At 31.6% G+C, this 24,952-nt stretch overlaps 1 protein-coding gene and 1 long non-coding RNA gene across 8 annotated transcripts; one reads left to right on the top strand and one right to left on the bottom strand.

The window, feature by feature from the left end:
* Positions 1-495: 495 nt before the first annotated feature.
* On the bottom strand, positions 496-1,392 carry LOC106788477. The gene is made up of 2 exons (XR_001381901.1): positions 1,165-1,392; positions 496-894 (listed from the first exon to the last, which is right to left on the bottom strand). It is a non-coding gene; the product is annotated as an uncharacterized LOC106788477 (long non-coding RNA).
* Positions 1,393-2,185: 793 nt separating this feature from the next.
* LOC106788490 (putative uncharacterized protein DDB_G0277255) lies at positions 2,186-24,577 on the top strand. 7 transcript variants are annotated; one of them, XM_014751784.1, is made up of 8 exons: positions 10,515-10,670; positions 11,319-11,480; positions 14,474-14,671; positions 15,259-15,642; positions 15,952-16,268; positions 16,370-16,811; positions 18,908-19,023; positions 19,116-24,577. In XM_014751784.1, the coding sequence occupies exons 3-8, from the start codon at positions 14,590-14,592 to the stop codon at positions 22,146-22,148; spliced, it is 4,374 nt and encodes a 1,457-aa protein (XP_014607270.1). In that variant the 5' UTR covers positions 10,515-10,670; positions 11,319-11,480; positions 14,474-14,589; the 3' UTR covers positions 22,149-24,577. The 7 variants fall into 7 exon arrangements, with proteins under 7 accessions (XP_014607274.1, XP_014607273.1, XP_014607268.1 ...); XM_014751782.1 differs by lacking the exon at positions 11,319-11,480 and having other exon boundaries at positions 10,513-10,670; positions 14,494-14,671; XM_014751783.1 differs by lacking the exon at positions 11,319-11,480 and having other exon boundaries at positions 10,519-10,670; positions 14,494-14,671; positions 15,259-15,636.
* The last annotated feature ends 375 nt before the right edge of the window (positions 24,578-24,952 follow it).

Raw genomic sequence — 24,952 nt, 5'->3', positions numbered from 1 at the left:
CGTTTCTGTGCAGTGCTGACTTTGGAGGGGGAAATTTTCATGGAAAAGAGTATCATATCGAAATCATTTAATATTTAACAAATGTTAATAAGTATGTAATTCCTATATACTAGTACATATATGTTTAAACAATGTGAAATATAAGAAGAGTGTATTAGATTATTTAAATAATTGTTAAATTATCAATGGAAATGTATATTGTAACGTAAAATTGAGGATGTACCTGCTGATGTACCTTCCTCTTCGAAATCTTCTGATAGACTGAGATGTTGTCACATAAAAAAGCTTTTTATATCGACAGTTGTTTATATGGCTTTTTGAAAGTTGCGCATGTGTGTATAACGAAAATCTTAATTGAATTAAATAGAAATTAAGATTATAACGTTCTAATTATATATTTTTTAATTTTCATGTAATTGTTTAAATAAATGTCAATTTGATTTATCGTTTCTGTGCAGTGCTGACTTTGGAGGGGGAAATTTTCATCGAATAGAGTTTCATATCGAAATCATTTATTATTTAAAACATGTTAATATGTATGTAATTCTTATACTAGTACATATATGTTTAAACAATGTGAAATATAAAAAGAGTGTATTAGATTATTTAAATAATTGTTAATTAATCGATAGAAATATTTTTATTTGTCTAAGTGCTCGGAATGTATGATCTATGCACTGTCCTCTTCGAAATCTGCGGTTGAAATGAGCCTTTGTTTTCTATGTACGTACTTTTATTAAATGACTTTTCGAACGTTGCGCATGTGTAAAAAAGGAATAATTCATCTAATCAATACATTTTAAAATTACAACGATCTGATTTCAGCATTTTTATCATTTTTAAGTAATTTTTTAACTGCTCTTGCGCAGCGATGACTTTTAGGGTAGAATTTTCCTGTAATATAAGAAGAATGCATTAGTGCATTAAAATAATTGTTAATTAATCGATACAAGTTTCTATTGTTGTTTAAAAGCTCGTAGAATATAATCTTTGTAACGTCCCCTTCGAAATTAACTTTCACACTGGCACTTTGTCATGCATGAAAATTCTTTTATTAAATTTTGTTTATATGACTTTCCGAACGTTGCGCATGTGTCTTAAGAGAATAATGCACCTAATTAATCAAATTTAAGATTAAAACGTTCTGATTTTAGCATTTTTTACCTATTATATTATTGTTTCAACAAAGGTATGTTTGTTCTAACGTTCCTGCGCTGTTATAACTTCGGTGATGGTGGGGTAAAATTTTCATCTTATCACGGTTAGATAATTATTCGTATCTATAAATTTCTCAATTTTCTAGAGAATAGACGTGGTAGAAAAATCACGCGAATAATCTCGGCACAGTAAAGATGTTAATAAAATTAATACGTTTATAAACTCCTAATCAATTTTTCCGTATGATTTTCTGCACCATCTGGTGTTTGAAATGAACATTAATTAAAATTCTCAAACCCATGGCTGATAAAAAACAACGTTATATTTGAATTATTCAAATTAATGTAAATGAATATGCATCACATATGAATAAAAAAAAAAAAGAAGGAAACAAAAATAATGAATAAAGAAAAAAATATCATCGTTAATATTCAATATATTATCTCTCAAATTCAAATCGATTAGAAAGTGTTTTGTTAGAATACCGATAGATGGTACTGTTGAAAACGTAAGTCCAGTGCCGTCTCTATCCGATCATCACAGTGCCGGCCCTTTAACATTTGACAATTTAATCAACTAATTGATACATTATTTCTTTGTGGAATAATTCTACAAAACGTATATGTCAAACGATATTACGTAATTCTCATTAACGAATGCAACAATTAGAACAATTTGAAATGGAAATAATATTGATGGAATCTTTTACGAGGATAAAATAAAATAAAATATATTTGCTTGTGTTGTTACACGTCTAACTAAATGTCCTTTCGATTTCGATAAAGAATTAAATATTAATCTTAGATAAATATATGCGAGAATGAAAAAAAAAATAGTATATATGGATATTTGCGAATGTTGAGATAGGCAGAGTGACAACAAGAATGAGACAGAAAGAATATAAGAGTGAGCGAGCGAGCGAGCGAGCGAGTGAGTGAGTGAGTGAGAGAGAAGGGGTACGGTAGACGAAGAGAGGTGAAAGAGCATCGATAGAAAAGGGTGGGGATTTAGTGAAAAGGGGCAAAGCGGGGAGCGCAGTGTGCGATCGCCGTTCGAGCGGTTCGGTTTATGTCATGAGAGATCGTTCTGCGTAACGGCTCGTTGTTTCTCACTCGGGAGTACGATTTGATAACGTACGTTTTTTTTTTTTTTTGCCTCCTTTCTTTCTTCTTTTCTCTTAAAAATCATTTCTCTCGTTTATAATATCGAGTAATTCAAATAAGAATAAAAGATAGGCGATTGTGGTACGCGTAAAAAAAGGTTGGATGCTTATTATAAGTCATTTAGAAGAGATGTTACCGAATAATAAAAGATAGTGGTGTGCACAGGCGGTCCACCAAGATGATTATTTAAATACAATTTTTAATGTAAAGAGAAAAAGAGAAAGATAGAGAGAGAGAGAGAGAGAGAGAGAGAGGAAGAAGACTGAAAGAAATATAAGACAGAATTAGAAAAAGAAATCGAAGAAAAACGAAAGGACATAGGAGGCTTAAAAGACCGTGATCACGGTCTTAATAAGAAATGGGCAAGAAGGGCTCCAAACGGAAGACCCGATGGAGAACCCTAAGTATTGGTGGTGAGTCTCAAGTTTATATTATCTTCATCGTTTTCTTAGACAATAATTTCGCCTGACATAACCCTTTTTACTCAATAGTACCCACCTCGTGTGTGTGCGTGCGTGTGTGTGTATATATATATATATTTGTGTGTGTGTGTGTCACCATCGTCGTCGTGTTCACGAGATTTTCTTCCGTACACCCTTCCTCGTAGAAGAAGAAGAGACGCAAGCACGAGCTTGCGCGCGCGCACACTCGCTCACTCACAAGCTCACCTTTCTCCATATTTCGCGAATTACCCGACGTCCGACCGGGCCATCGATCGCTCTCAACCAGATATTGCCTCGCCTTTACGATACTTCTTCTCTACCTTTACTTCCTTTCTAGAAAATCTATCTATCCCCCGTTCATTTAATTTATTTATTTCATTCTTATCTTCATTTATTCTTTTTTTTCTTTGATATTATTGTATTTCTACCTTTTTTTTCTTTTTTTTTTTTTTTTTTCTTTAAAAATTTTTGTCTCGTATTAATTATTATAAATATTAAGAAGACATCCTCCTTCTTTCTATCAAATATTCCTGATAAATTTTTCACCTCCTACTCATTCGTCAATGTCAAATGTTTCCCTTGATTCTTCCCCGCCCGCCCCCCCCATCACCCCTGATGATCACATATTCCCCATCTAAAACAATGAAATAACAATCTGTACTTTCCTATTACGAGATAATACGATTACATGTTTATCGATTATTTACATTCATACATGTGTTGGATAACGAACGTTAAAATAATATTATATGGTCGAGAAATGGCTTATTCTTAGACTCGACATCTCCCCCAAATAATTTTTTATTTGAAAAGTTGCCGTAGAAAAGAAACGTTGTTCGCGTAATGAAAGGTAAAGTTCGTGACAACAAGAATGATACATTTCTAATGTACTTTATATATTTCTTTTCTTTTTACATACTTCCACACTTCTTTTTTTTTTCTTTTTTTTTTTTGTTACTAACAATTCGTTTATAAGTTTATTATACGTATTTCATATATATACATTCATACGCATTTCATTTTCTCATTTTTGAGACTATGGAGAAGATACGCAAGTTGAAAGATTAAATATCTTCCCATACTTTGTTTTGTATACTTGTATGTATATATGTTATGCATACATGCAGAGAATTAGAATGTGAAAAGAGAAGGGGTAGAAAAAAAAAGAGAATAGTGTCACTAGGACAGGTTAAAACAATTTCTTTGAGACCTAACGAGCTTTTATATAGGTTTTATCATTTTTAATAAGTATTTAAAAGCATTCAGTGAGAAAGGATTACGACGTTGGTGTTTTTTTGTTGTTTAAAATAATCCCATTCACGCAAAAAGGTAGGAAAGAAAAATATATTTACGTCCTTGAGAACACACACACACACATACACACGATCAGTTAGTTTATCTGTCGGATTTTACGTTTATGCGCGTAAATATAAACATATCCTTAATGGGGTCCGTGTTGTATAGTAATGGCACGCTTAGGATCGTCAGAAATGTTCGACTGCGAAACCACCTCGCGACAGCACACATCGATCCATGTAGCACCCTCTCTCGTTTGCACTTCTTTTCCTATTTCCTCTGCTCTCTTTTAACTTGAGAAAATATCTACCTGACCTGGAACAATGAATCTAACTGAGAAAGATCTCAGAAAAATTATTTTCATAATATTACTTATATTCGATTCAGGAAAAATAAAAACAAAAGAGAATTTTTTTAAGGTGCATAAGAGGTTTGCAAAACATAATCCATGTTTTATGTAATATTATATTTATTTCATTCATTTAATAGTGATTAAGGAAGAAAAACAATAAAAAGAAGTTTTATGCTGATATTGTATACCAAGGATAATTCATGTATTTGATTTGTTGGTGTTTTCTGTTAAAATTAAATTCGAGTCTGGTTTTATTCTAAATAAATCTTTAATAAGTTATTTATAAATATATAAAAAACATGTAAGAATAAATGAAAAGAATGTCATTAAATAAGGAATATCTTGATGTATATTACTTACCTTACTTATTGTATTACAGAAAATGATAAAAATATACTTCAAGAAGTATGCAAGAATGAGATATTTAATTTTAGCCGATAATGAACACGTTGAGTGAGCCAACAGAAGATTCATTAAAAACATTCATTTTAATTATGAAGCAAATATTTAAGCAGAAGCTAGAAAAATCATTTATTTTATTTTTATATATAGTTTATTAATATCAATCAAAATTTTTCCAAACATCTATTTAATTACGCAAATATATAATAATAAAACAAGAACAAATAAATACTGCATAGAATTAAACCCCATAAATAGAAAGAAATTCTATAAACATTCTAACCTTTATTATTCCAAACCGGAATCCGCATATTATTCCTATTTATATTCTTTATTTTTTATAATATATTTAATTTCTACACACGCACACATACATATATTTATCTCTCTATCACATATACATAAAATATTCTATATTTAGACAGACACCCTGTATATGTGGTGTAGAAATAAGATTCTTAAGGAGTTAGTAGCTCAGTCAGCGAAATTGCGATCGGTTCAAAGAGTTTGAGAGAAAAGGGATAACAAAGGAGAAAAATAAAAAAAAAAAAAGAAAAATGATTGAAAAAGAAAAAGAGGCAAAATAGAAAGAATATAAAGGATAAAAAAGAAAAAAAATAGGGAATTCTATCCACGCGACGTCAAAGCGCGGTGGTGGTCGTTCTTGCAGGTTGCACGTGCTACAGATCGTAGACCTTCCTCGGGCGTCGAATGACGCGTTCTCGGGTGTTACGTAATTCTAACCAATGCCGCCGGTAATAACGCACAACTTTTAAGTACGTTACGTTACATACGGGGCGTCACCAATTCTCTTTCCTTCTTCTTTTATTTCTTTCTTTCTTTCTTTTTCTTTTTCTTTTTCTTTTTCTCTATTTCCAACTTCTTTTCCATGCACACGAACATAACCTCTTTTTGCAAAGTCGTACATACACACGTAGATTTAGAAAAAACTACAGAAAACTATTTTCATTGCTAATTATTAATATTACTTATTATTAATCAAAACTAATCGGAGAAGAAAATAACTTCTAAGCTAAATGATAATATTTGAAATTAGCTATTTGTATAGTTCATGGCATACCTTAAGCATTCTAGGAAAACCAATATGGCGCCCGAAACAAAAACGAGAGGTACATTTGTCTAACCAAATTGTGTGTTCGAATCATTTCATTTATTTTTTTAATTATGTAATATTTGATTAGGTATACAGTATATATACATAAATATATATCTATGTGTGTATAGATTGATGAATATGTAGAAAGTAAGTTTTCTTTGAACGTTTGTTAAATCTTTGGAAAAGAAAATACTTGGAGTTTGAGTTATGAATAGCACGTGAGTGACCACGAGGAACTCGAGTCACATGTCATACCGTGCCATACACAGATGACAAGTTCGCTTTTCAAATGATTCGTGTGTCACGAGTCGTTTATACTTAAACTCACTCACACTTTCTCATTTTCTACAACGACCAAAGTCTTTACGAGTCTTCTAAAATATGTAACTATCTTCATATTGCAATATTATGACGTAATATTAGAATATTATAAGAATTTCGTGTACCAATTTTTCGAATAACTTTGACGAGAAATTATTGAATTTTATTGTCACATATTTTATGTTTATGATGAATCAGAAATGCTTCTAATTATTTCTAAAAACCAATTACTCTTTTTAGATAATTTTTAGATTAATTGTGTTCAGATTATAAACAATTTCCTAGTAGTCTTACCATCTTAAAAAATAAATTAGTTAGTAAAATATTTGAAAAAAAAAATAAATGTGGTTTTTTAAAATCACCATAGGAACTTGACATATTATGCAATTGATATCTAACTAAATTTATTAATTAATGGATACATTGATTTATTCATTCTTGTCTTTCAAATCTTACCTTGGAAGGTTAAAGAACTCTTGAATGTAAGCCAAATTTAGCATCGATTGATCTCACACTTCTAACAAGACCAATTTATATATATACCCTCACACAGGCATAAAATTTCTAAGTACAGTTAAATACAATTCACCTACAGCTTTACAATTTTATGTTCAGGTTTATATCTCGGGGACATCTTCTTTACTCATTCGGCCATTATGTAACGCATAGAACATAACCTATAAATCAATGAAATGGTATAAAGAGACTTGAGATTTAAAATATCTTGACACATTGGAGAATACAATAATTTACAAATATATTTCTTTATATTTCATATTTGTTTCTTGTAATTTCCTAATTAGTTATTAATCATTATACCACATTGTCACTGCAATAATGACCTATACAAAAACACTTTTTGTTGCAATGTGCAACGAACAATTACTCAACGACCTAATAGTCAAAATATTTTGTTAGTTTGCCAAAATAAGACATATGTTTTTACATCTATTTCATAGTTATACGATCTATTATATGATATATTTTGTTTAATATTCATACAATACTTGGTATATTAAAAATTTTTTTTAAATAATACATTCACTATAATGCAGTTTAGTTACACAAAATCGAAATACAAAAAAAAAGTATATTCATCCAAGAAAATTATGTAATCACATGGAAAAGAATTTTTGCACATAATTTAATATTATACGTAAAGAAAATGACTGCGAAGGTGGGAATGAATTCGAAACGAAGAACTCTAATGATAGATAGATAAATAGATAGATAAATAGATAGATAGATAGATAGAAAACCGGTCCAATGTTTTCGACAATGTACCTAGATCGTTCTATAATAGTCCGACGTTCCAAATCACTTATGCTTAGACTATCCTTAACACTTTGTCATCGTTCACAACAACGACAATGTAGTTAAAGATAACATTCTTGTTCTAGTAAAAACGAATAAAACAAAAACAAAAAAAGGAACGTCCGAAAAAAATTGTAAATAAAAAATGAACAATACCATAGTAAAACTAAGCAATAACATTTTACGAGATCGTGGAATCAAAAAATCTATGTTTTTTTTTTTAATAAAATCTATTATACCAATATTTTACTCTTAAAAATTGACCATCGCAAATGGTTTACAACAAAGGACGCTTTATCTTAATTTTATTGGATAGAAAAAATTTGAATCTTAACATGAATTTATTCATTAAAAATTCTATATACAAACTTCAGTGTGTATGCAATTAAAAAAAAAGAAAAAAGACAACAAAAAATACTACAACCCTTGACATTTCAGCATATTTAGCTCTTATTGCAACCCAAAACGTAATTGAATGATTAATCAATAATATTAATTCGACAGTGTGTGTATAGACATAATTCTTTCAAATATTTCATCATAACATTTGATGAATCTTGTAATAACTTTAAAACATTATTTTACCACTTTTGTTTTATAATACACACAACTATTGTTTTAAAACTATTCTATAAAAATATCTGGCACATATTGAGTGGTGGATACTTTAAAAACAATTCGTGAGCTGCCCTGTGTGTTTCAATTTTCATTATACAATCGCTATCATAAATAGTCTTGTACAATAGCTTCGATCAGGATGATAGATTCGTTCGTTGCATTTAACACGGTATGTTTATTTTTTACGACATTAGCAATAAATTACGATTGTCGTAAATGTTCGCGATACGTATTGGAAAAAGGGGAAAACAATATTAAAGAGATTTATTCATCGGAGATGTTGTTAGAGAGTCCAGACATGTGTATAGACAGAAGAAAAGGTTGAGGAGAGGGTTGGATTTCCCTCTGGAGTAACCGGCCGATCAATGAAGATGTCTCCAAGGGAAAAAGAAGAAGGGCCCTCCCCGTTGTGGCACAAGTTCAAATTTTGATTGCCAAAAAGGGTAGAAAAGAAATAAAAAAGAAAAAGAAGTAGAAAATAAAATGAATCTACGCACCTACCACAAGTTGGTAGTAGCCATAGCAACGGGCGTGTCTTTTTCGATTTCACTTGCGATATAATATTATGAATAAAAAATAAAAATATATATATAATTGTATGTGAAGAAAAAATAACAATTATACATACTTATAATATATAACATACAATTAAATATTTATTAATAGCCATTCTTGTGTATATCCAAAAGTTTAAGAATTAATACAAACAAATTTACTTCTCTTTTATACTCTATATAATAATAAGAATTTAAATATTATGTCTATACTTATATAAATTATTTTAATTTTGCATAAATAATATAAACAAAAGAAAGGGGAAAGTAAGAGATGCATTTTGGCAATGCACCGCACTTGATCTTCCGTTTATGTATGTCATGTCTATGCACACGAATTACATAATTACTCGATTACTACAAAGTAAAATGATGTTCGTCATCGACGTCGTTCTGTCGGCGACGTGAGTTAGGCACAAGCCGCCGTCCTGTTATATAATTCTTCTAACTGAGAAAAACGAAACGCGCGCGCCACCAGATACAACCGTTTCTTTCTCTCTCTCTCTCTCACTCTCTTTCTCTATCGTCTCTATTTATCGAATGGTTGGTATGTATCTTCACACCTAGTCGAATTACTAAAAGAATCTTTAGAGACACACTATAAAAGGAGAGGAAAATAAATGGACCCAACCATTTTATTCCATCCCCCCCCTCCCTCCCCAATTACCATTATATTCTCTTCCTTATTCATCATCATTGTTCATCATTTAACTCAAAATTCATTTATTATTTATTAACAATATAATATAATACAAATTTTGTATTTAATCGATTATTCTAAGAACAAAAAAAGATATATTTTATTAGAAAAAGTTCTATTTTAAATTGTAGAATTATAATAAAGACCGATTTGTCTTTTAATTTTTGTTTTCGTAAATTATAACGATATAATCAAATAAAAAAAAAAACGTTGTTTATTACTAAGAAACAATATGTCAAATTTTGTTACGATTAATTATATTATTGATAAAAATTCATATTAATAGGAGAAAGAAGAAAATGGTAGACAATTCTGATTAAATCCTTAGAAACACAACACCGCTATTATAATCCTGCGCAAACGTCGTATCGAAAATGGTATCGAAGATAGAAAAGGGGGAAATGGAAATGTGTTTGTAATATTACGTGAGTGAGTGAGTGCGCGCGCGCACTTGAGGATCTGGGGAAGAGACGAGAAAAGTAGGGGATGATTTGATGGGGTGTGTGTGTGTGTGTGTGGAGGGTTTTAAGCAAGGGTGGGGGATGAGTTAGGAAAATCGTTTTGCTCCGCACAGTCGCCGGGGCTCGTGGAAGAAAATCGAAGTGTGAGAAGAGGAGAGTAGTTTGTTGGGGGGGCGACCAGTGTGGTGGCATACACCATCACCGTGTGTTCGCCACTTCGTCCTATTTTTTGTCCATTTTATTTGGGCCCCGGGTTTACGACGTACCAATCGCAAAATTTTCATCGAACAAAACCTTTCCTTTTCATTGTTTGTTTGTTTTTTGTTTTGTTTTTTGAAAATGCAGAAGGAAAGAGTGGTAGGAAAGGAAGAGAGGGGGAGGAGAGGTGTTCAAAAACAACGTCGATTAACTAATTGAAAAGATTGAAAAGAGATAAAGATAAAAGTAGTGCAGTTGAAAAAAGAGACAGTGGATTAATTTTTGATTTCTTCAGTGTTGTTGTTTTCCACTTTTTTTTTTTTTTTATTTTCTCAAATTTTCTTCCTTATCATTAATTTAATAATTGTTTTCGATCGCGTTCATTCGTTCCTTTTTTTTCTTTTTTGTTTTTTTTTTTCCATAAATATTTTGGTGTTGTCTTCTCGCTTTCAAATAAAAAAATCAATCAAGCAATGTCATAAATTATTTCGATTTATTGAAATATAACTTGGAGATTGAATTTAAAACGATTACGTAATCTAACATCGATCGTGTACGATGTTTGAACGTTGGGTACCTTTCTTTCTTATCAAACAACACTATATTTTCGATAACCATATTTATATGCGCGTGTGTTTCTGTGTATAACAAACATTTATAAACTTACTATACGTTACATTTCAATCGAAATTTTTAATCTCCGTATATTGGAGAATATCAAATGTATATCATTATAAGTATAACAATTATTAATCTGAAACAATAATGAAACAATCGTTTAACACGTTGACTGCCACGACTACATGAATATTTTTTATTATCGGATGCATATTTTATTGAAATTTTTTTTTTACAGCTGATAAAGGGAATTTTATAATTGTGTTTAATGCATTATTTATGGTGAGGTCACCGGTGACCCCCGAGGTGCTGTAATTTTTTCAAACTGACCAAAAATGGTAGTACTGATTAATTGTATTGTAAATTAAATTGTGCTATACAAAGAAGTAACTCGAAAAATATTATAATTCCCGATTTTAGGATGAAGTTAACGATGTATTTAATAAAATGTTTTGATGATGAAGATTGCATTTTGTCATGCATATTTTTTTTACATCTTCTATATATCATTATTTATTTTTAAAAACAATGGTATTATTTAAAAATTGATCAGTATCGATATTTATTCTAATTATGGTATTTTTATTATTGATTGTATTGAAGTCACCCGGTGACCTTAAACGACAGTCAATGTGTTAAACTTTCATCAATGATTTTGTATAATAAGAGATTGGGGAAGAATTGGGGTTTGAGAATGAAAACTTGTGAAAGTGAGAGTACACAAAAATAAGAAACAATAATGAAAGTTAGTGAAAGATAAGGCAAGTAAGTTTGATAGAGTGAACATTGCATGGTGTTACGTAAAAAAAGGTGGGGGTGGTAAATCGAAGAGAAAGAGGAGAGGGGAAGATGGGAGGGTGGTGAGAGATGGAAAGTAGGGTCACCCATAAAAAGAGGGGATTCCATTCAAATATCATTAAATTAATTAATATATATATATAGATATAAACTAATAAAACCGATATACGCATTAATTTATATACGACAGAGAGATAATATGGACCATAGAATTTCGAAAAAGAAAAAGAGAGAGAGAGAGAGAGAGAGGGAGAGAGAAAAAGATGTTTGTTCGACTTTGTGGTAAAAATGTGTTCGCTTTTATACACGAAATCTAGAAACGGAACGTGAGTAGATAAAGATAGGCTTCGTGAAGACGAAGTGTTGCATAAGCTAACCAACGATAACGGAGGGCAAGTTTATAAACTCACTACTACTATACTTTAACATTATCGTTTCAATTTTTGAAGTGTAAATATATATGTGTCTTATATATGTGTTCGCGTTCGTATGTATGCACATGTATGAATGTACATGGGATGCGTGCGTATTTGTGAGTATTTTTGTGTGTATGCATTCAAGTATTTGTGGTCGATTTTACCTTCGACTCTAAATAGATTAGTATTATATATTTATAGGCCTAATAGCGTGTCGTTTGTAATCGAAATTTTATCAAGATTTGTTTAATCATCATAAAGAAAATGTCACGATATTGTTTTACACCGTTATTATCTATTGTGATGTTTATTTTATGTTTTTTTGTTTGCCATATTTCCTTTTCTTTTTTATTTTTTTTTCTTAGAGGAATACCAAATTCGAAGACTATTACTATACTACAAAAAAGTAAACTTAAGAAATTGTTATATTAATCTCCGGTTATCGGTTCTGCCCTCGGTTATCACAGTTTTACAAACTTGTTTCACGCAAACGACTACGGAAGAAGTTGGAAAGATATATTAATATTTAAAGGTTCTAAAGACTACAAACATTCTTTTTCATCGTTCTTTTGTAGAGTACTAGTGTAATGTGAACACTAGAGAAAATTGATAGCTTTTTTAATATAATTTCCATGAAATAACGCTTTGCACATATATTATATCAATAATATTTTTCTTCTTAATTCTTTTTCTTTCTCTTTAATCAACGAGAGATCAAATCGTTCGGTCGGGAAAGTTTGCTGTTTGGTTTTTTTCTATCATTTTTCTTTTCGTTTTATTAATTTATTTTGAATTATGTTGTTACTGTAAATTTTTAAATAAATAAAAACTATACTCGATTCGTATACTACTCGATGTATATATAGTATTACCTGCAAACGGATCGATCAATGAAGCGCGTACTCTTTTCAATGTGAATACGGTAGATAGGAAAGTATGCACGCATGCATGTATGTATGAATGTATGGATGGATGTATGTATGTATATGTGTAAATGTATTTATGAATATCTATAGAACATACTTTAATCGAACTATACTGAGAATCTAGGCAGAGAAAAAAAAAGAAGTCAAAGGGAATGTGGGAAAAATAAATCGTATCGTCGACCTTTTCCATAAAGTAGGAAGTGATATATTTATGCTAAAAAAAAAAAAAAATAATAAAAAAATAATGAAAACAGATTAAGAATTTAGAAAAGGTATATAAGGAGAAAATAAAATTAAAAATTAGTCCTATTGTTAGTTCGAGAACCGAGAAGATATTCGACTGATTTGCATCGAGGAAGAAGACTAATTAGCATCGATTATCATTCGCGTACTAATCCTATTAGTTTTTGAACAACAAAAATTACCAATGGTTTTTTATACAGCAATAACAGTATATATATTATCTCTCTATATATTTAGAAAAATATAAATATATTATAGTTTGTCGATATATATAAANAAATAATATATTATATATATTATAACATATAATAAATTAAATATATATATATATATAATTAAAAAAAAATAAGAAAATTTTAAGTGTAATCTAAATAAAATTCAAAAATATGAAAGAAATATTGTTTGAGGATTAATAGTCGGTCGTCCTTCGTTGAACCCGAGAATTTCACCGATGGATCTATCTATTCCTCGCTCCATCGTTCTCGTCTTCTATTCTAATTCCAATGCTATTCTAGTCCTATATGCTAGCACGGTAGCCAATCGGCTACGTCCGCCGGAGCGCACGACACTCTACGAACGCCCTCGTCTCGTCTCATATCATCTCTCTCTCTCTCTCTCTCTCTCTCTCTCTCTMTCTMTCTATCTTTCTCTCTCTCTCTCTCTCTATCTATTTATCTATCTATCTATCTATCTATCTATCTATCTATCAGTCTGTATCTCTCTTTTTCTTCTATTCTTCTTCTTCTTTTCCCTCTCCTCTTCTTTCTACTTATCCCCCACCACCTTCCGATTACCTACACTCACCCCTTTCCGCGCACAACCTTAGTCGATCTCAGGGCATCGCGTGCGAAGCATTATTACGCTGCTGCATCCTCGTTACGTGTATTATTTTCGTCCCTTATCACTCATCCGTAACGATCGAGACAAACGACAGTGAGAGAGGAAAGAGAAAGAGAGAGAGAGAGAGAGAGAGAGAGAAAGAAAGAAAGAAAGAGGGAGAGGTAGGGTGGAAGGGATGAAAGTATGATAGGGTAGCAGAGGGTGATAGTGATTTAAAAAAGAACTTGATAAAATTATTTAATTATTGGTAGAATGAGGGGGAAATAATAATAATAATTAATTTCGAAATTTGTAGTAAAAATGGTAGAATGAGGGGGAAATAATAATAATTATTATTATTATGATTATTATTATTAATTTCGAAATTTGTAGTAAAAATTTGGAGCAATCTCTTTGAATAACATTTTTGTCTTCTTTTCGTTTCTTCTTTCCTTTCTTTCCTTCTTTCCTCTTTTCTTCTCTTTCCTTCCCCCGTCTCTTCTCTCTTCTTTTTTAATGTTATATTATACTCATCAAATAACGCATTTATCAAAAGAGAAATAAATGCGTTATTAGAAACTCTTTAAATCGTCTTGTGGAGTGCTTGAAAACGGATTATCTATCCTATCCATCTACGGTGGAAAATTTAAAAAAGGGCGGAAGGAAAAAGTCATGCAGTGGCGCCGACAACGGAGGGTTACCCACGTGATCGGCTCCTCCAATCACGTATTGCTTTTAGCAAGGTACCAAGATGGTACGATTTTCAAATTGTCATGAATTATTAATGCTCGCGAAAAATTCATCTGTTTGTTTAAACAATATATCTTTTGTAGTTATTTTTATTTATTCTTCGCTCTCCTTTTTGTTGTTGTTGTTGTATTATTTAACACGCTAGTACATTTTTATTTATACGCTTTAATATAAAAAAAAAAAAAAAAAAAAAAGAGAGAGGGATGATTTGTAATATGAAATATATAATCCTTTGTATGATAAACGTAACATAATTAACCAATAATCGTATTGTAAATGATGACACGTTTTGAAAACTACTAAGATATAGCATTATAACGAACCTTTAGTAATTGTCACACTTATCGTTCACGAAAGAGAGTTTCATTTGGCACGAAATCTAGGCTAACATACTTCGTGTTATTTGCTATCCTTGTATATATATATTATATATATATATTTGTTCACTCGATAACTCTTACAAACGCTTATTGGAAGATATTCGATTTTTGCGATAGTAAAAATAAATGATAAAAAAAAAAATTCAAATGTAATTTTTACAACGGTTTAACAATACTTTAAATTTATGATTGATTTTTTTTGTTCTCACAGCTCCACCAGTAGAGGAGGACGAAGAAGAAGACTTACGAAATGGATACGTAAAAGGTCAACAAAATGACACAAGCTCTCATAGTTTCGATCGAAACGGACAAACTGAGTATAAACCAAGAAGAAGCATTGTTGGATCCAGTGGTAGCAGTGGTTATGCGAGTGGAACATCCAGATCGAGAAGAGACGACTCTACAGGGTCTCTGTCGCAACCTAAAATTATATTTAACGAGGATGAATATACGAGGATTACTACACCCAGACAAGATGTTTTATTCAAGAAGGGTTATCTATCCCGTAAAAAACCATGGACTGGTAATGCCAGTACCAGTGCTACCCCATCGACCACTGAAAGTCAATCAGCCTCGCATTCAACCGCAGGTAGAGGTATAGGTAGAAGCGTAAAGCACTTCATCAAATCTTTAGTTTTATTATCCTTTGTGTTTATTATTCTAATATCTTACGTATATAGCATATAAGATTAACTTATTCTGTTGTCATCTTTGTCTATCATAGGAAAAAGGTAACTTTTTGATTATTCAATATTGTGATTCTCTTTCGTATTTATTTATTTATTTATTCTTTTTTTCTTTCTTCTTCTTAATTTTCATATCGTTTGCTCTAAATCATCCACCTTGTTGAATTTATTTTTCTCAAAACAGTTGTTCTTTTATTTGTAATGTAATGACCTTTTAGATGGTAGCGAAACAACAGAGGATCAACAATTATTGGATAGGGATAGCGCGTCTGGTGAATATCCTCCAGGAATTGATCCAGCTGCTCAAGTTGGTTACGGAACATTTTATGATCACGCCAGTGGTTATTATTACGAGTATCCAGTGATGTTGGTAGGACCTGCACCAGTTCCTGCTCAAATTGGACCTAGCATTCTTGCAGCTTTGCCATGTGCTTCAGTACCTTTAAGACCAATTGAGTGGATCAATCCAGCTTTCGTACCAAAACTATCTGGTCAATCTTATTGTATGATGGACTCCAATGATAGTAATTATCAGGTGAAACTGGCTCTACTCTGTGTTATTGTACTTATCCGTATTTAGAGAAAAAGAACAAGGAAGTATTAATGTAACCAGTAACGTTGAATGATTTTTAACAGAGTGGTCAAAGTACAGAAATTCATCCAGTGGTAATAGAAGAACATGGGAATGCATTAGTACCGGTAGAAAATTCTAATGGTATGTGGAACGAAAGTGTTACTGAAAGTGCAAGTTGCAATGGAAGTGCTGCAGAAGAGATGGAAGAACAACAACAGCCGCAACAACAAGAGCAACAACAAGAACAAGGGGAAGAAACGTACATGACGACAGGAGAAATGGTCAAAGAGGATAATCGAACAGAAGAGTTTTACAGTGTAGCAGATCAATGTCCAATGATAGAAGAAAACAACGATGAGGGAAATGGTGGTGGTCCTTATCTTGAACCAATAGTGATGCAGCAAGCACCTATACACCACATGCCACATGTGATACCAGCCATACCACAACCATATATGTATCCTGGTCACTACATGTTCGGTCCACCACTGGTCAACGTTAATGGTTAGTTAACAATTGAATCTCTCTGTTATGTTTATGCGAATCCAAATTATTGATATTGTTTTTATGACTTATTTTCAATCACTAAGAATAGTTAGTTTCTTTTTATTCGCTCTTCGTATACGATTAGATCTTCGTTCTGTTCACGGACGGATGGACGGAACAACGGACGAAATAAAAAGTCTTATTATGGATAAGAGAGAAAGAGAAAGAAAGAGAATAAGATATATAGAAAGGAATCTTTCTACATATATATATATATATGTATATATGTGTGTGTAGAAGAAACAAAAAAGCGCACGTTGGGAAGGAAGCGCGTAACGTGTCTCTTTATGATCGTTTACGTAACGTTGCACAATCGGCCACTATCTTTACATATTCTTACATTATGAACTTGGAAAATCTTATATGACGGATTTAGTTTCTATTTAATAATTATATATTTTTACTTCAGAGAGTATTATAATAAAAAACTTAGGGGTAAAAAATTTATTTTTCTTTCTTGTTCGATGTATACGATCGTAAGAAATAGAATCGTTTTAAATCATACGTTCGTATAGTCGATATTTTCGGTACTATGGATATACGAGACTATCTTTTGTAAAAGCTAAAATAAATAGTAGGAATATAAGGAAGGGAAGGAAACAAAAAAAAAACAGAGAAAGGGAGAAAAAACTAAAGAAAGAAAGAGAGAAAGAAAGAGAAATGTATGTAATATAGAGAATGTGAGAAATATCGGCTACTTCCTTCCCTGTAATGCGTCAAGATTGGGCATAGTACATTTGATTGTACCTGTTTCTAATGTTAAACGAGAACAGTGTCGGTTGGATGCGCGGCCAGGGGAAAGGGATTTACCCAGATACATGACTGCTGTCCCGTCCATCGACATCATTGCTGTTTTATTACCACCGTGCCTCTACCCCATTCAAGGTAAAAGGTAATAATACGCAAATAGGAATAGCTCATGCCTTAGATACGATCGTAATGGGAAAGGTTTTGATTATATTAGTAAACAAATCTACCAAGAGTCATTAAATGATCACTTTAATTAAGATTTAATTAACAACCAAGATCATTCATTTTCAGGTCAATTATTTTAAACTATTCATTTAAATCCGAAAATCTTTGATCAAACCTATCCCTATAAAATGTTGACTTCTTAAAAGTGCTCTGCAATTTCTCATTCCTGCGTTAAAGATTTAAAAAAGAAAATAAAAATAAAAGAATTCAATTGATTTGCGATTGTATCTAACAGCAAGGCTTCCTATCACACGCTCGATGTCTCGTATTTGTACAAAAAAAAAAATCAAAAAAATCAAAATGTATCCAGAAATGATGTTTTCTGGTATATCCACCTGTGTCATCTCATTCACTACGTTTAATATAATATATATATATAAATAAATGTAATTATCTCTCTCGTATTCTCGTTTACGATCACGCCGTTCTCTCATTGCAATCACGTTGCACACATGAAAACCATCTCTCTTATCTTAGAGGTCCATTGACTCATGCCCGACGATCACGAGTCACGGTGCCGCGAGCAAATTGCTTCGACATTTAGCACGTCGGAAATATACGTTGCCTCCTTGAAAAAGAAGAAGAAGAAGAAGAATAATAATAAGTAGAAGTAGAAGAGAAGACAGTAAGGAACAAGTAACGAGACTTGGCAAAGTAAACGCATTGCGCTCCTAAAACACTAAAATAGAGTCTGGGTAAAAATATATTCGTTGGCGTCGATGCGAGGCCAGGAGCTCTCGAGAAAACGTTAAAAAGCCAAGTTCATTCCACACCTTCCTCAAGCGAGTCCTCCTCTCAATTGATGGACGAAGAAGAAATTAAACTCAAAAGGTGTTTTATACAATTTATTTTACAACAGCTACAACGACAATAAAGAAAAAAAGGATACTGGTGCACTATATTCATTCTTTAATCGTCCTTTCCTAAAAGAACCGTTCTGTATACTGTATACTGTATACGTTAGATTATTTCTATTTGCAATATTCAAATAATTATAATAATAATAAAAATAATAATTAATTACAGACACATTATTTAACTTTACTAAGAACAATTGTATTTTCTTTTTCTATTAAAAGGTGTAACCATACAAGGAGGACCAATGATCAGAACAACAGATGTTACAAGAGTGACGACTGCTTACAACAAACGAAGAAAGAAGAAAAGAAGTAGAAAGCAAAGAAGACTCGCGTTGGTAATGTGGAATTTGATTATATCCAAATATGTTTTATGTGTATATAAACATTAAAATATATAATATACTTATATTATTATCATTTTCTTCAGGTTAATCCTGAAGATGATGAAGAGGATTACAGTTCCGATGGAGAAAGTGCTTTATCGTCTTCTCGGACATCTTCTTGGTCTACGTGTCCAGCTCTGGTTACAACAACAACAATAACAACAACCACAGCAACGACAACGACAACAACGACGACAACATCAACGAGGACGACGAATCGACCCCTTAATCCAGAGTGTGAAGAATTTCAACTTCGTCCAGTCGTCGAACGCGATGCGTTACCACCATCGCCATCACCATCACCATCACCATCATTACAACAACAGCATATCTCTGAAAAAACTGAACAATTACTTGGAACAAGTACGTTTACCGAAGGAATACATGAGAACGGTAATAATGCTTCTTGCGAAACAAAATATTATAATACTTCCTGTAAGGATATGAGCAACAAAGAAAAGGAAGAAGTGGCGACATTGAATGAAATTCACGATAAGAATTTGAAATCATTCGTGAAAGAGTCATCATCATTGTCATCGTCGTCGTCGTCGGTATCGACGTCATCTAACAATCAAGTTGACTCTTTGACTAATCCAGAGAATAGACTGATCAACTACCTCTCTGATAATAATAAAGTCAACTCAACGAATGAGGAGATTACAGACTACGTAATTAACGACGCAAGGACTGAAAGTAAAGCGTCGTTGTTAAGGACTGATATTAAGGACGTCCCTAATAATAGTTCGTTCAGTGCCAATGAATTATCCGAACGATCTAATAGCAACGTTAATAAGACATTTCCATCGAAATTATACGTTGAACGTGATAATGAAATATTAATAAATGGACAACTATCTACGAACGAAGAAAAAGAAGATGGTATTGACGATGATACAGAAGTAATGAATAAAATTATTCCATCTTTGGAAAATCGTACCTTGCTGTCCAAAATAGTAACAACGTCCTCGGCATCGGCAACAGCATCATCGTCGTCGTCAAGATTGTTGAATCAATTGGATCCCGAGGAAGAAACGATGGAAACCAACTATGTTAATACTCGACAAGAAGAGTTGCAAGAAACATCCGAATCGTTGGGTACTACGAAGGGTAAAACAACGATTTTATTATCTACGAAAAAGAAGTACAATTCGAAAGGTACAAAGTTAACAAGAGAATCAACACCCGATCCAACTAACTCAAATAATAATAATAATAATAATAATAATAATAATAATAATAGTAATAATAGTAGTAGTAATGGTGCTGCTATTGGAGTCGAATGTGAGAGCAAAACAGTTATTTCATTTGATACAATCGATAATAACGTTGACAACGCACAGCAACCACCGACACTTTCATTACCCTTCGATTCGGAATCCGTATCTATTATTGGAAAAGATAATAACGATATTGAAGTTGAAGATCGTGTATCGAGCGAATCCGCATTTGAGACTGCAAGAGACAATGTCGATAATAAGACTGTTAGCGAAGACGTCGCTGAAAATTCGAACGATGATTCTGGTTTCGAGACCCAAACGCGTCATCCCGAATATCGTATTACCGAAGCCGTAACCGAATGGTTAAGAAGAGCTAACTCACCTGACGTATTTATTAAAAAATCAGCGATTATTTCGGACGATAGCGAGGATAACGTAAACGAGGATGATTTCGATGAAGAGCCGCCAAAAAACTTGCAAGGCAACCCCATACCTGCACTATCTTTTAATAGCAAAGCCAATGATGATCACTCGTCGTGCATGGCTAGCTGCAGCGAATTCGCAAAGATTAATAACAACATTGAGAACGATAAAGAGCGCAACAATGATTTATTATCAGCAGTTAATAAAAGGAAAACAACAACTTATGTTCGAGGTATTAAGAAATTATCAAGAGATAGATTCGCTAGACATGTTGTAAATAAAAATGATAATATTCTTAACACCAAAGCTAGACTTTCTTGCTTCGATTATTCTTATCAACAACAACAACAACAACAACAGGAAAAGGAGAAACGACAAGAAGAAGTAGAAGAATTCACAAGAAAATTAAGAAAAAAGAATCTGCTGAAAACAAATGTTGCGGGGGTTTGCGAATTTGTTGAGAAGGATAGTGTTGCGGGTATGAGGGTTGCTAACAGCTCTCGGATGAATTCAAAAAGAAACAACGTCAGACGTGGAAGAAAAATGGAGAAAGTTCATAAAAGACCGGCTGAAAGTATGAACGTTAAGATAAGATGTATTAATGACGTTGCTGGTATGGAGGATGAAGGAATTGCAGAGGAGGATACTATGAATGTTAGAACATTTGAAAAAGGAGAAATAATTGTTTCAATAGATGGGAAATTTCTTCAGATTTCACCGTTCGCACAGTTCGTGAATTATGTTGAGAATGTATCCAAAAGTATTAGTCAAACGAACAAGATTAATGTGAAAAAGACAATAGTTGATACTAATAATAAACTAGAAAAAGAAATGATGGATAAGAAAAAAAGAAATAGCAATGATGACGACGATGATGATGAAGTAGAAAGTACAGTTGCTTCGTTGATTAGTATAGAGGAACCTGACGTATTAGAATGTTGGGAAGCAGAAACTATTGAGCCAATAAGAACTCCAAAGAAAATGTTACTAAGTCAAGGTGTATCCTATGAAGGAGAAGCCGCTGAGGAAGATAATTTTCAAGCCGAGGAAGCTATCATAGAGCATGTACAGAAGTATTACAGATTCGCACGTGAAAGCGCTACGAGTATTGAAGAGGAGCCATTAGAAAGTAAAATAAATGCGCTCGATCTTAAGCCATTTAATAAATCCAAAATGGTGCCAAATAGTCCTGTTGAATTGATCAAAGGTTATCAAGGAGAAGAAATTCCAATAATAATGCCAAATGAAAAAGACACAAGTATAGTGGGAAAACTTAAAATACCCATCGATGAAGCTTATGAGGTATATGAAAGTTGCTACATGGATAAATCACAATCCATAACTCTTGATTCAATTTTTCAATCACGTAAAACATTAAATCGTCAAGAGGGCGAAGGACCTATACCATGCAGAGCGGTTTGTTGTAGCATTCAATAATAATATTAAATAACTGACAAACCAACAGTTATATAACTTCATTATAAATATAATGTCTTGGAGAAAAAAGACAAAGAACGCGATGATTGTTCTAAGGCTGCACATTTCGATTGTACTCCTAATGACACTGTACTTTTTCCACAAACATTATATATATATATCAACGTATATGTTTACACCATTGCCTCGAAAGTGAAAGATCGAAATTTATTCATTATATTATAATATGAAGTATGCGTTAATATATTTTTATCGTACAACAAAAATCATAATTCTTCAAGAAATATTTCGAACGAATCGCGGGACAAACGGGGAACGAAACATATAAAAAAAAAAAAAAAAAAGAAGACTGTTCTTTCTTTTCTGTTTTAGTTCTTTTTTTTTGTAAATAATTATATTTTTATCATCTCGTCATATTTCACAAATACTCTTCAATCGAACATTATTACCCGCATTGTATCAAAGAAAAGAAAAAGAAGAAAAAGCATTAACGTTATTGTTTCTACGAATTAATGATTATCACGATGGGTAGAAACTACTTGGCGCACATATTTCTATTTCTATGATGACGAGCATGCAAGTCATGCATGTTTGATGATCTTGCCAAGAAACAAGATTAATCGAATATCTATCATCCCGTTATCTTTATTTAACGGATAGAAATCATTAAGAGAATAAAACGAAGAATTAAAAAAAGAAAGGAAGAAAAAAATAAAGAAAAGAAAGGGAATGGAAAAATAATGGAAACACAAGCGACGACACGTTGATTATTTTTCTTGTTCTTATTAAAAAGAAAAAATATAAAAAGTATGTATTAAGCACGATACGAATTATTATTATTATACCATGTCTGATAATGACTAAAAAAACCTATTTTTTACAAGCTCCGTTTAATCCACCGAATTTTACATAATAATTGAATAATCAAGTTCGTGTACCACGTTAAAAAAACTACCTTCGCTTAAGGGAATACCTTGAATTTGTTGTTCGAAGATAAAAAACGTAATTGAAGATACTATAGCTTATATTAGGGAACTCGCTATATTAATTAATCGCTTCATTCAATTTCCTAAGCCGTGGGCTTATATTATTATTATTATTAAATGAAGATTAAAAAAAAAAATAACAAGAGAAAAAATAGAGTAAGAAGAACTCGGAAACAATTACTTCTTATATACTTTGGGTAGTATAACGTATGGATATTGACATGATTATGGCATTATGTTTGGCTAGGTATATATGATAATCTAGACGAAAAACAAAAAATGCAGTAGATTACGTAGTTATATCCTAGCTGTTGAAAAGAAAAGAAACAAACAAAGATTAAAAAAGTAAGATACGAACAAATAAGAAAAAATAATTAACATATAATGTACATAAGTTAATGCTCATATGTGACAATGAGCAAAGTTACATTGATTTGAAAATATTCTAAAACAATAGAAAAGAATATAAAAGTTACGTTGAAATAGATGCATACATACATAAATACATAAATACGTACATACAATTGATATAATAGTTGCACACTTTGCTTGTATACGCATACGTGTACTTACTTACACATGCAAGAAGAAGAAGAAGCAGAAGAAGAAAAAAAAAATATATAACAGAAGCTGTTGTTATGTCATAATTCATATTAGTTTCATATAGCAGGGAAAAAAAGGATAATATACCTCAGGTTGGTAAAAAATGTATATCTCGATTGAAAGAAAAAGAGAAAGAAAAAAGAAAAAGGAAACGTATGGTTCACTAATATCGTATGTATCTCATATCATAATATACAAACATACCTCAAAGAAAAATGTATATATTTAAAAGCGCTATTCATCCAAACAAATAAACAAACACACACACACACATAATATTGACGTCAGGTATAATAATAAATAAAAATAATAATTAATAATTAATAATAATAATAACTAATATTAATATTAATATAATAATAAAATAATAATAATCTAATCATTAATCTCTCGGAGCAACAGCGATATATAGAGAAGACAGTCGTTCCTGCAATATCCTAATTTTTCCAAGGTACATGAAAAGCATCGATTATTTCCAGGATAAATCCATAAAGTTAATAGTAATTCATTCACTTTAAAGTATATTAATGATAGGAGCGAATAATACCGCTATATTAAATGCGCGTTGCATTAATTGTGTGCCTTATTCTGTGGCGGCCATTTGTGTAACCAGTTCAAAGCAAAACAACTCCTTCATAATATCAACAATAAACAATATTGTTATTAAGGGAGCTCTTAAGACTTATTATTACGCTCGAAGTCGCAAAAAAAAAATTTAAATAAAAAAAACACTTGGCGACAATGATTTTATCTCTGGGCATGCATGATATAACATTGATGATATATATATATTAAAAAGTGAAAAATAATTAAAAAAAGAAAAAAAAAAATAATAAACAGCAACAACAACAACTCTCATTTATTCCCTTCGTGGTTACAAATAACGTGCATACACACATTCGTACGAGGAATACGTGGTAGACATTAATATATTAACGTCTTACAGCAAAAAAAAAAAACTAAAAATAAATAAATACAAAAACGTCACGTTACTGTACAATTATATTTTAGTTGAATTTAAAATAAAAATGTAAGGGAGTTAAGTGTACTTCAAATTTTGTTGTGTTTTTGTTTAAAAAATATGAATAAAAAGTTGCAATTAATTGTTATGCGTTTTTTGTAACAATAGCTTTCTGTACTTTTTTTTATTTTGGTTTTTTGTTATTTATAGTCAAAGGTAAGATAAAGAATGATGCAAAGAATATTATGAATAAA

The sequence above is a fragment of the Polistes canadensis genome, unplaced genomic scaffold, assembly GCF_001313835.1.
Source record: "Polistes canadensis isolate GaletaPanama2010 unplaced genomic scaffold, ASM131383v1 scaffold_140, whole genome shotgun sequence".
NCBI classification, from domain to species: domain Eukaryota; kingdom Metazoa; phylum Arthropoda; class Insecta; order Hymenoptera; family Vespidae; genus Polistes; species Polistes canadensis.
This window is presented reverse-complemented; position numbering and strand designations above follow the sequence as displayed.

Excerpts from the sequence above, each read along its gene's own strand:
- LOC106788490 (XM_014751782.1), top strand. Across the intron at positions 14,672-15,258 it reads TTTAGCAAGGTACCAAGATG|CTCCACCAGTAGAGGAGGAC; the intron begins GTACGATTTTCA and ends TTGTTCTCACAG. Across the intron at positions 16,269-16,369 it reads CCAATGATAGTAATTATCAG|AGTGGTCAAAGTACAGAAAT; the intron begins GTGAAACTGGCT and ends GATTTTTAACAG.